The sequence below is a fragment of the Electrophorus electricus genome, chromosome 23 (genome assembly GCF_013358815.1).
Source record: "Electrophorus electricus isolate fEleEle1 chromosome 23, fEleEle1.pri, whole genome shotgun sequence".
Taxonomy (NCBI): domain Eukaryota; kingdom Metazoa; phylum Chordata; class Actinopteri; order Gymnotiformes; family Gymnotidae; genus Electrophorus; species Electrophorus electricus.
In genome coordinates, this window is record NC_049557.1 from 6935812 (window position 1) to 6949027 (window position 13216).

Sequence of the window (13216 nt, forward strand, 5' to 3'; positions counted from 1 at the left end):
ATATTAACTCTAAGTATACTGTTTCATCTCTAAATGACCAGAAGTCTATGGAAAATAATCTGGAGTAACAACCATAGCACTGCACTATTTGCAATCATCTTAGAAAAATAAACATCTTCACTTCAGGTCCAGGGAGACAAAACTCTATGTTCCTTTCCACTTCTTCACTTCACGATTGCTTAGGTTGTTCTTTTGTTTGTGTTATTGTTTTAGTTATCAAATGTATTTGAGGTTTTCCAATGGGATCCTGCAATTATAGGAAGTTCAAATTAGGACAAAGTGATATTTATAAAGCACATAAAAGCACTTTTATTACAACAATTAACAATGGTTTGGTTTCATGGAACATTTATACCATAAACTAAAATCTTAAACTGCTTTAAAGTAAACCAGCGCATATCACAACTCTATGCTCTGACCTGTGCTATACAACAGACATATTGTATTAAAGTAGCATTCATCAGAGGCAGGTGATAGCCTGCAGGAATAACGTGCTGTATACTTGTGAGGAATTTGAGAAATTGAGTGTACCGGGGTCAAAAACGAGGAAGTTGCAGCAACCCCACAGGTAGTAAAAGGTCTTCAGCAGGAGATCTCAAACCATTTCTCAGACACAAAGGCCACAGGGATTAGCTGCCTTTCAGTCGGCGACGGTCTGAGGAAAAAACACAGACATGGTCCCACAGAGACGTATAACCATTAATGCTCCTTTTTAACACTACTTAATACTCTGTTTCATATGATCTGTCATCATTGGCCACCCTCCTAGCATCCCTGTTTCCATGCTCATTAGACCATGCATTTAATCCGTGTGCGTGTGTGTGTGAGAGAGAGAGAGAGAGAGAGAGAGAGAGAGAGAGAGAGAGAGAGAGAGAGAGAGAGAGAGAGAGAGAGAGAGAGAGAGAGAGAGAGAGAGAGAGCGAGAGCTCTTATTTGTAATTCCTAGTTGTTCATGTTTCTTAGCCTCTTTGTTTTAGCCGGCTTCCCTTCTGTCATCGCATGTCTTGTTTCATTTTTAATCATGAATTCCTGGACTCTACAGGTTGGTAAATGGACCCTGGACTGTTCTAACGACTCTGAATGTGGATTTGCCCATAATAAAACTCACTCTTCTGCGCACATGCGTCTGCCTCCTAACGTGCTCAACCTTACATCATCAGAGTGTTTATCACAGGACATCTATACTACATGAAGGATCATTTATTCAGATGATAAACTCTTCACAAGTTTAAGGAGTGTAGCACACCAATTATTCATTGAACTGTATAAAATTTACACCAGATCAGTCTGGAGCAAAAGGAGAAAATTGGCCTATATGTATAAGCATCATTCTTCTGATCTGTATATTTTAAATATAATCTGGAAAGTGGTGGAATTGCACCTCTGAATTCAACTCATGCTAGTTGATAGGCTTGGCAAGTTACTATGTTAGACTGTGAGATTTCACACCTTACACCATCAAAAACATACTGTGAAACAGGCAAATATAACAACAGAAGGGATTCAGCACATTGGTTAGTAAATTGGATAATCTTTCAGTGTATTATTACACATTCAAGCATTTGCAAAGAATTACAGGAGATCTGGGAGAGTCAGAGCTGCATCTGACCTGACTCCAGTGGTGAAACTGATGTCAATTCAACAGTGTCAACCCCATTCCCCTCCAAATAAAAATAAACTACCCTCCAAACAGAGTCATACAGGGGTGAAAGCTAAATATGGAGCCAAGGAAACAAGCTCCGAAATGAGATTTGTCAAATTGCATGTAGTATTTTTTCTCTGCTCATTATGATGAAGGCTGAGGGCAACAATCCCACCCAGTCTCAAACCCCAGGTCTTTCAGGTGACAAACGTGTACATAAAAAAGTGTACAAAAAGACTGTGTACAATACAAAGAACAGATGCTTAGCAGTCTTCAGGATCTGAATCATGCCTAGGGAGTAGGATTTACTTGCCTTCTCTCCCTGATATTACAAAAGTCAATAATAGACTTAGGAGAGCTCTCTGCAACCATGTGTTCTGACCCCCAGCCAATCCCATATAATATGTGAATATCTTATATTTCCCCACCACACCCATTTACAGGGTCACAATAATATACGCTTCAGCTTCACAAGCTATCGAAGTCAATAGCTCCATTTTAGACATGCATATCATTTTAATCCATTACAGTATATTTCGCATCACAGTACTTTTGGCCCTCTTAATTTTTGCCTCTTCACTGTCTGTGTGTGTGTGTGTGTGTGTGTGTCTGTGTGTGTGTGTGTGTTTGTGTGTGTGCGCGCGCGCGTACACGTGTGGAGCTCCTCTCCCGTTGGAGACTACGAATGGATCCACCCTATCACAGAAAAGGAGAGACTCACCTCACATGTGTGCTTAATTTTCCTGGGATCTCCTATCAGGTAACTTAAGTTGTTTTGTTTAGTCATCTTGACTACTAAATATCTGACATGTATACCAAAATGAGCACTTTGACTGTCAAGATATGCGCATCTCTCTTCGACTGTGTGTGTGCCATTTTTACTCAGACTATACAGGCTTGATTAAAGTCTTTGGCTGAAGTAATGTGTAATGAGCTGAATCCTTTACACCTGTGATGATGGAGCCATCATCACACTCTCTTCTGCAACCCCCTGTTACAGCCACTGTTCAGAAAGTTTCTGACAGGTCCACAACTACTATAAGCTGTTTGGAAGGCGTAACTTGTCAAAACTGACAGAAAGACGGACAATCCCAGCACATTTGCTTGAAAATACAATTGTCAAACCCACAGTAAAAGCACCAGTCTGACCTCACCTGTTCCCCTGCATGGAAAATAGTCCTGTACAATATATTTCTCAAGCTGTAAGAAAATGTTCACTGATTTATCAAACGTTCACACTTATTTCTGTTTTGGGACTATTCACCAAGTAGTATAAGAACATATAGTTCAAGAATTTCCGGTTGTTATAACAGAAGTGTATTAGTTTGCTAAAGTAAAATGTGACCCAATTCATTCTCATTATAATACAAATAACTCTGGAGGCTAAGTCTGCTAATAAACTTGGTTTCTACTAATCGCATTTTCAAGCTGAGAAAATCTGAAAACAATTGAGGAAAACTCAAGTCCATTCCAAGACTTGAGCCAAGATTTTCAGGAAAAACTGGTATTTCTAATTTTCAAGTGGTCTTATAGAATTACTGGGAAAAAAACCCCAATAATATGTACTTTCTACAGTGAGTGTGCTTATCTATGCTGATTTTGTTCTTTGGGGGTTTACCAAGAATAAATAGAGAAAAATAGAGATAAAAATATCCAAATAGAGATATGGAAAAGGATCCCGCCTGTGAAGTTATTTTCTAGTTTCCACTGTCAGGACTCTTTAACTGGCACCCAGTGACATGAGTTTTAACTGTAAAGTAGAATAAACTGCTATATTTCACCACCCTTCCTCACTCTTGTCATGTGACCAGAAGGGGAAAAAAATCAGAAAGAAAAACACCACATTCACATTCTGACATATGCACTTGCAGTTTGTTTGCACTGTAGGAAAAGTATGGTTTGTTAGAGCAACTCACTGGGTGTATGTGAATGCCACATTGAAGTGAATATTTCATCTCAGAAATTCTGCACAATACACAGTCTTGACTCCAGTGGCTTGTTTTGCCTGAGGTATGCACAGTTTCACTAATACATTGCGACACTTGCGAGCACAGACGCACTTTAGTAAACACCCGTCAACGACTGAAGGAAACTAGACTGATACTTTACACATCCAAAGGGCTCTGAACCCAGTTCTGTACCTGCTTCCATTGTACGCAGTCTTGTAGATGGGCGTGTGCTGAATCATCTCGTCCGTGTAAACGGGAACAGCGGTGCGCACACACTCGTGAGAGCACTGTAAACTGTCGTTGTAGGCGGTGAAGATGTCCACCTTGCTGGGCACCCGGGCTGGCGTGAAGTCGGTCAGGTTCTGGCAACTCTCTTCCTGCTGGGTAATCTTCCTCTGGTGGCTAGTGTGGTGGCCATTGCCCGACTGTGCACAGCTACAAAAACACGCACCAAATTCACAAAGCCAACATAAAATCATACCTTGAACCCCTGTGTGTCTATCTTACACTTAACATGCATAGGGGAAGCACACAGGAGCCCCTACACAGTCTGGTGCATTTAAACTTCAGGCAGGATTGTACATAGGCAAAGTCACTTTTATGCTTAGCTTTTGCACCTAGATATTTTAGAAAGTAATAGAGAGTGTGTAAATGACAGAGACTAGGAGAGAGACAGATTTTAACATCATGTATATTTTAAAAAAGAATCTTTCCTACCAGTTTTTAAGGACTAGCGTTGTTATCAAGGCTGCAATGACCATTATGAGGGAAACAGTGATGGTAATGATCTGATGTACTGCCAGACCTGCAAACAAAAACAGCCCCCAAAATATCCCAGTTCAGTTCCATTCAAATCCATCTCCTTAAATCCATATCCATCTACAGTTCCACTCAAATTCATCTATTTGCAATTTAGCCCGGTGAGGAGACAAGCAAGCAATCCTACTCAGCTAATACAATTTTTGATGGTACCGTAATCAATATTACAGCACAGCCACTACATTTGCGTTTGCTTTTCATTATTCCCATAACACTGATGCATTCCATTTATATACACGTGAAACTCGGAAAAACAAAGTCCAACCCCAGTGTGCTGACGTCACTTAACAACGTCTCGGCGAGAACGGCGGGTGGGAAACCCTGCAGAGAGTTCCATTACAGTGCAGGTTTATCCTCTGCTATCCCCATGCAGAGGCTCAGCGTGTGGCCATGCGATCCGAGGCCATCCTCCTCCGCGCCTGGTTCAGGCGTACTAGCACTATAAGAGCGGGCCAGACAGCAAGGTCGGAATGGAGCGGGGAGGCAGTGCCCTAATGGGCCATTCAATACATAAGCGAGAGGGGACAGGCAGCCACGTAAATGTGCGGCCTCCGGAGGAGCTGCTTTAGATTCACCCTATGAGTGAATGGCAGCTGGCATGAAAACCAGCTTTCACAAAGGAGCAAGCTGAGCATGGAGAAGAGGCCAATGGAGGTTCAGTGACAACATTAGCAATCATACTTCCAATCATACTTTCTTTATGCAGTCTTTGTATTTGTGGTGCATGTGATTTTGATTAACTTGGCAAAGAGACAAAGTAAGGGAAGACAAATGTTCCCCTAAATCGAAAGCCAGATGTCAATCAGAGTAGCCGTGTTTCCTTACCTGTAGCAGAGGAGAGGTCAGAGGATTCATCTTGCAGTGAGGTGATTCTGAGCGAGCAAAGGGTTGGGTTAGGGGGGCAGGCCTAGAACCTTGTGTTTACGGCATGATAGAGGTCACTGCCACAGCGGGGAAACAACCCAGATTTACAGCAATAGGCAGTCACGAGCCTGCATTAGCTCAGATATCTGCCATCACGTTTTACCATCCTCCGCAGCAGAACAGAAGAGGAAGCAGGTTAGAAAATCTCCGCCTCCTTAGTCAATGGGGGAGTGACGGCGTGACAGAGAAAATGAGTTAAAAGAAGTATTGAGCCAGGTGGTACATCTAATATACAAGAACTCAAGGCTTTACTTTACAAGCTTCAGGTGATGGTTTTCTTTTCCAATAAACAAAGATATTGACCCAGTGTGGATATTTAGTACACCACAAACTTAGAAGTTCAATAAAGTAATATAAGCCATGTATGATCTCTCAGAGGAGTATAGTGTCATGACCAGCTGTGGGCCTTGGTCTTTCACTGCTGCTCTTCTAGGTGCAGTGTGCCATAGCTGGTGGAGATGGGAATACAGAATGGTGTATTGTTTTATTTAACTCCACTGCCCTCAAAGTGCTGATCCTCCAGATCTATAGAGGCAGAGTATTCAACACATGGAGTTGGGTGTGGGTGTGGGTAGGTGTGGGCACATGGATGTATTTGTGTGGGTGTGTGTGTGTGTGTGTGTGTGCGCATGTGCCTGTCTGTGAGTGTGTATATGTATGCATGTGCATTTGTGTGCACACATGCAATAGTGTTTTATTCATAATTCAAAATGAAAGAACTTATTGCTCTTTTTGCCATAAGCATGCTGAAACTTTTATTTGCACAGTACTGCCTCTGCAGAGTTGTGTAATAGAGGAGGGATATTATAAAGGAAATACATTACACTAGGATTGTTTTTTAAACCAGAAAGTGAGTGTCATTTGAGGATTTCTGCTTTGCACTGTGGTTTGCTTCAGTCAGCTGTGACGTGAATGCAAAGAGCACCTTACACTTTCCTATCAAACTCTCAACAACTTGATAGGTTCCGCCAGCAAATATTGTTTTTAATGAGCTCCCTTTTTGTTTACTGTCTGAACAAAGATGTTGTCATTTACTAGTATATCGTCTTGTGATTGTTGCTATCTCATTTCTATATATGTTTTCATCACTGACAAGGTTAATTGATGGCATCAACAGTGAATTGCTTTATGGAATTGTGTGTAGGTGTTTATATGTGTTGGCTTACGTTTGGGTTTTTGTGTGTTTGTGTGTGTGCATGTGTTTATGTGTGTGTTTCAAGCAGCCTATGTCTGGAAGATTAAGGCAGGCCTGAGGGATATCACAGTAATCCAGGCAGGCTGAGCATGGCTCCACCCAATCTTGTGAGTGTGTAAGTGCTTTTACTTCCATCCAGCCCTTCAGATGAAGCAGCCTTTTTGCAGGAGTCTTACCAAACCTAACAACTAATCCCAGCCAGTCAGGGCATCAGGATCTCTACTGGTACAAAACATGTTTCACACTTTGAGGTTATTCACTTAGGTCCTAATCAGGAAGTCTCACAGCAGCACCGTAGCTATGCCAAAACAAACATACAGGGTACAGTGAGCACACTGCACACCTTCATGACCTTTTCTGTGATGGTCCGCTTCCTGTTTTGAGGTTTTATGACCTGCCCCAACTGCCCCATCTGACAACAATAGGTGACTTATCACAGTTATAGCAGTTTTCAGCACTGGATCAGCCGACATTTTCAAAGCCAGAGGAATGACTAGAATAGAGGCAATGATATTTGAAAATGAATGTTGAAATGCGCCAATGAAATGCACCATGAAAATGAATGTTGAAATGCGCCAATGAAATGCGCCATGAAAATGAATGTTGAATGCGCCAATGAAATGCGCCATGAAAATGAATGTTGAATGCGCCAATGTTCAAGTAAGTGCCCATATCTACTGTATGGCCCCAGAGGCAAAACATATTTTGACTACGATGCTGACCTCACAAAGTTTGATGCATATTTTGTGCCGAAGTGCAGCATTATTTTCGAAAGAGCTCACTTTCATACTCAAGCACAGGAAGCCAAGGGGAGCTACATAAGGTATTTATCTGAACTAACTGTGAGTTCTCATAAAAGGATGAGAAAATTTTTAACAGACTCAAAATTGGGATAAAAAGACATAACTCTCTCAGAAAAACTGCAAATGGAAAATGTCCAGCCATGGACAAAGAACGTCACAAATGTGAGGCCACAAATTAGGCCACATTGCATCTGTATGCAAGAATAAGACCATCCATGAAGTTACTGAAGAGGTAGATATCTTTTCCTCAGATATGTAATTAAGCCATGGAGAGAGCAGACTTTGAAGACTCAGTGATTTCAGACGATGAGCCACCATGGAACTAATGAACTAGTGCCTTTATCAAATCAATTGAATCAGGGCAGATGCTTCTATTATATTATTATCCATTACATGTGATGGAGCCAACTCACTTTGTAGTGCCAGTGGTGCTAGTGGCAAAACCTTCAGAGAAACTTAGTGTTTCTATGACTTCTGGAAGTTATATGTTAAAAGAAAGACATCCATTCTCCCAAAAATATGTGTTGGGAGCAAGGGCGGCTTTTTGGAAGGTGAAACCACTGATTTCGTCAGCACCCACAGTATTTCAGCCCAAAGCTTCCACCTGAGGTCAGCTGCACTAATGCAGCTTTGGCTTAGGGGTTCTGCTATAAGAACATGATAGGCTGGCTGGAAGCACTGTAGTTACTTGCCTAACCTTAGTGGATTCTGGCAAATTCCCCAGGAAGAGTGTCAGACCTGTCACATTTATTGCACCACAGAGGAGATTCTGCTTTAGAAGGTTGCCATTTAGTATCATGTTGGCCCCCAAGAGTTTTCCAAGGAAAATGTTTGAGCTGCTGAGTGACCATGAGGGTACGGTAATATATATGGATGACATTTTGGAATAGGGATCTACAATGGAGGGACATGACAAGAGACTAGTTAAGGTCCTTGACACCATTCAAAAGTCAGGCCTGAAACACAATTGCCAAAAGTGCAAATTAAGGCAGACGGAGCTAAATATCCTGGGGCAGGTGATTACTGGAGCAATCATTACTTCAGATCCTGAAAGAGAGAAACGGCAGGTCTACATCTGCCACAAAACCAGAGCTCCGATAGATGCTGGACCTGGTAAATTCTGTAAGGTGACACTTACCTATCAAATGTATTGCATCCCCTCAATTACCTACTTCCAGGAGATGTGGTGTGGATGTAGGCCCCCCAGCAGCTTTTCAGAAGGTGAAATCACTGATTTGGTCAGCACCCACAGAATTTCAGCCCAAAGCATCCAGCAGTGGTCAGCACTAATGCAAGTGGCTTTGGCTTGGGGGTTCTGCTATAAGAACATGATAGTGTCCTCAAGCCAACTGCCTTTTGTTCACAAACATTCTCTGAAGCACCATGCTCAAACAGAAAATGAGTGTCTCACAAGTGTTTGAGCAGCTGAGATATTCCATCAGTATCTGTGTGGACTGGAATGCTACAAACTAATTACCGACCACAAATCATTGGTGAAACTGATTAACAACAAAGATCTGGACAAGGTGCCCCTGTGATTCCAGTGGTTACTGCTGTGCCTGATAGGGTTGAACTTCATCACAGAATTTGTGCCTGGTAAGAACCTGGTACTCACCGACGCCCTATCTATGCACACAAAACCAGAAGTGGATAGTTCAGGACTGGAAATAGATGGTAAAGCATATGTCAGTGCAATTGAGAAAGTGGAGAGAAAACCAGTGATGGAGTCCACTAAAGAGGAGACCAGAAAAGATCACACTCTCCACCTCATTCTTCAGGACATTGAGGACAGATGGTCTGCCTGTCAGGAATGTAGCTAAACAAGACCAGGAATTTTGTGCAGATAGAGATGTTCTTAGTCATTTAAACTGAAATTTTGAAGAGAATCCGCCGTGGAGAGAAAGAGAATCCACCAAAAGTGTGTGTGTGTGTGTACATATATATATATATATATATATATATATATATATATATATATATATATATATATATATATATATATATATATATATACACACACACACACACACACATATATACATATATATATATACACACACATATATATATATATATATATATATATATACACACACACACATATATATGTATATATATATATATATATATAGAGAGAGAGAGAGAGAGAGAGAGAGAGATTCTGTATGGTGGCTCCACACCAGCAAAGCAAAGCTGTGAAGGACAAGTGTCCAAGTGTCGAGGTGTCAACACTGCAGTAAGCACAAGCCTAGCCAGCACCGAGAGCCCTGCCTGAACTCCCAGAAAACAGCAGCGGAAAATAGCAGCAAATCTCTACGAATTAAATGGGAGAACCTACCTCATTGATAATGACAACTATTCATGATGACTGGAAATGCTTAACCTCACAAGGAATCAAGCAGTGCAGTTATGCAAAAGCTTGTTAGCATCATCTTTATGTTTGGTAGCCCAGAAGAAATTTTGACAGACAATGATCCACAATTCAAATCCCAGCAATTTGACAACTTTACAGTTAAGTGCAACATCACAAATAAAACAAAGTCCAAACTAAGCTAATGGGATGACCAAAAGAGCAGTGAAAATTGCCAAAAGCCATCTTCCAAACTACTCATCTTCCATAATGATACCAAAACTGAGATTACACAAGAGAATACAACAAGAGATAATTGGCAATATCTTTTCCAGCCCTCTAAATTGGAGATAAGGTCATAATGAACGTTGATGGAGTTAAAGAGTGGAGCACTACTGGACTTTTCAGGATTCATCTTCAAGCCTCAGGCTATTTGTCATCCAAACCTCGCAAAGGAGACCTTGGAAGGGGAAACAGGCAACACCTACTCATTGAAAACGGTGAAAACAGCAAAGACACCACTGTGCAAACTGAACCGATATAAGTAAAACTGGATCTGCTGTAACCTGCTCAGAGCACATAGTAAAACCTTCAGTTAGATATCATTATTAGGTCAGAAAGCATTGTCATGGGGCAGAATATTTCCTAGTCCTTCCAAAAGTGAATACTGTAGTCTGACTTTAACCTAGCTTCCCTTTGGAAAAAATTATCAATGTCAGAAATGTTGCAGTTGTTTAACAGTGTGTTTGCTTTATTTTGCTGTAAATATACAAATTTGGCCCACACAGTATTTTTGTTAAAACAGTTTGGATTCGAGTTAATAAGGGATGAGATGCAAACTGAGAAAGTATAGCTTTAATACACTCTATTTGTAGGAGCATGCACAGACGTTGTGTTGTGTTGTGTGGCTCGGGGGTTAAAAATAAAAAGAACAGATTGAGATGCAGAGCCAGCAAGTTGTTTCTCTCTCTTTAAGTTAAAAGTTAAAATAGTACAAAGTGCACTGACATTTCATTGGCTTCCTTTAACAGCAACATACTTGTGCCAAAGCAATTTTGGTTGAATGAGTGGCCCAAAAGAAGTTTGACAGCACCTAAAACACAGCGCGTTCTGAGTTGATCCTGGAGGTACCCTTTTAAATGTTCTTCTAGTTGTTTTCCACTGCCCTCCATGAACTGTCTGTATTAAGTGGACCTGGAAGGTTCCGTTTAGCTCATTTGGCTGACAATATGCTGAGCTGTTCTGCCAGGTCCACTGGTACTTCGTGCGGGCCGCCTGTGCTTGTAGAGGTGTTTCCTTCCTTCCCCACTGCTGCACTCCCAGATCACAGTGGGACTGCAGTTATCTGCTTCTCACTGTGTCCAAAACACCACGCACATGCACATTCTGATTCAAGATGCACAACTGTAGCATGCTGTTTAAAGGTGAAACACCACACTGAAGCCAGTTTTTGTGAAGGGGGGGAGTGCATAGGGCATGCCAGTTTTTTTGTCCCACACTAGCATAATAAGGCTCCCGTGTAATCTCCTCTCCTGTCCTCTCCTCTCCTCCTGAGATCACATGAGCAGGGCTATGAAAGCATGCTGTGACATATTCATCTGTTTATGAGGGAAGGGTGGTGTTCTTTTACGAGAGTTGCATTTTGCCCTCGACATTGGCCAGCGCTCAACCTCACACTGGTTGACCGGCCTTCTGTTTTATGTATTGATTCCCATCAGGAGAGTTATTCCACAGGCCTGTCATAAGCAACCCGTCATATCCGTGAGGCATAGTCATATAATACTGGGAACCTGAAGCTAAAAGTAATGTCTATTACTCCCTGATTACTGGCTCGAGGTATCAGAAGCGGGAAAGGGCGATACATCAACCCATCTGGACCAAACTCACAGAGAGAAATACAACACACTCTGAGAACCAATTTTCACAGAAAGTCATATACCGTATTACCGTAGGGAGTCTGCCTCTGCAGTATCTGAGAGCGCCTCTTCTTCTCCCCTTCCTGCCACCTCTGCCACCCCATCTAGTCACCTTGCTTCTGATGTGCAGGGTTGGTGTCCGTCTCTAGGCAAGTTTTACCCAGAAACAGGACCAACGCGGCTAGACCCCAAGGGACAGGTGTGGCTCGAACTCTGCCGCCTCTGAACTGCTGCCGTGTACAGCTGTCACTTCCAGAGCTCCTAGCAGACACGATGGTGATAAACTATCTATGCCACCCCACCTCATACAGTATACCTTCCTGCAGGGCATGTTACAGAGCCACTTGGTCAGAGCAGGGTAGCCTCAAAAAACACCACAAAATCCCTTAGCCTGGTTTGATCTTCTAGGACATGCTAAGAAAAAATATATATTAATTGTCTAAAGTAGTGGACAGGCGTAGGACATCAAACAGGTGGAAGTGGGGCATTTAGCAAAACAACAAACATGGAAGCATTTTCTGGGCCAAGTAGGCCCCAAATATAGAGCTATATAGAGCTTACATCTTTTGGTGTTGGATAACACATGACAAGAAAGCGCACTAGGATCTAGTGAGCTTGAGCCCTCAAGGTTATAATTTTGTGAGCAGGCAAGACGGCACCAGTCTGCAGTGCTGAGGGTTTAGACGGTGACACCATGAAGATTTAGGACATTCGGTTTGGAGAAGTGGAGCTAAAGATTATATTAGGGCAAGCCAGATCCACTGACCGGTAGATGTTCTTGTAGGGAAAGCCATGGGAAGATGCTTCCTAAAGAAGAGGGAGGCCCTAACAGACAGGGCATTTTTACTAAAGAGTTACATAGTCTGATCCAGACAATATTTACTAGTGCCAGCCAAACCTGTTAAAAGCAGGAGTGTTAAAAAATAACTTAAGTGAGTGCTCTACTTTCCTTACATAATCTTTGTGCTTTAGTATGTGTTGTATCCCTTTGGGAAACCAGGACAACATTGGTACACAAAAACATTGGTACAGAAGCACATTTAGCCAGTTTAAATAATAATCCTTGAGGACGTCGGGGACAAGCCAATACTTAGAGCTGGGCTGTGTGCAGTGCAACTGCCAAACAGGGTTTTTAAAATAAGTTACTCTGGCACCGATTGTGGTAGGCACTGGACATCATTACTGCCTCCAACCCCTGGAGATCTCACCATGGAGATCCTCTCCAGTAATCTCGAGACTCTTATTTAATTTCCAATATGAATTATGGAATTTTATAATGTGAGAAAATGTAATTCACTGTGGGAGTATAAAGTGATAGGAAATAATTTTAGATGAGATCAGGAGTCTATAAAGATTTCCTTCCTTCTTTCTCATATGTTTCTCTGACTATAATAAAAATTATGTTCAGAAAATCCTAACATCCAAACCACACACAGAGGCTTCCAGAGAAGAAAGGTGGGATCAAACTCTAGTTAAATCAGCTGCCAACTACAATCAAATACTCTAATTCAAATGTGATGATGTCAGAAGCCAATTTCAGTATCAGGACTCTTTTTTCTACCCACTTTTCTAACAAGATCCATCAGTCAGTGGAAAAAAAGGTCAATGCCAAGTATCC

The 13216-nt window shown here is 41.8% G+C and overlaps 1 protein-coding gene across 2 annotated transcripts in view; it reads right to left on the minus strand.

Moving 5' to 3' along the window:
• Positions 1–212: 212 nt before the first annotated feature.
• The window catches only part of ajap1 (adherens junctions associated protein 1), a 40459-nt gene continuing 27455 nt past the window's right edge, over positions 213–13216 (minus strand). For both annotated transcript variants that reach the window (XM_027007579.2, XM_027007580.2), the window contains 4 exons: positions 4309–4396; positions 3784–4026; positions 532–655; positions 213–247 (listed from right to left, as the gene is read on the minus strand). In XM_027007579.2, the coding sequence (XP_026863380.2) occupies positions 583–655; positions 3784–4026; positions 4309–4396 (404 nt within the window). In that variant the 3' untranslated portion in view covers positions 213–247; positions 532–582. The remainder of the gene's footprint in view (positions 248–531; positions 656–3783; positions 4027–4308; positions 4397–13216) is intronic.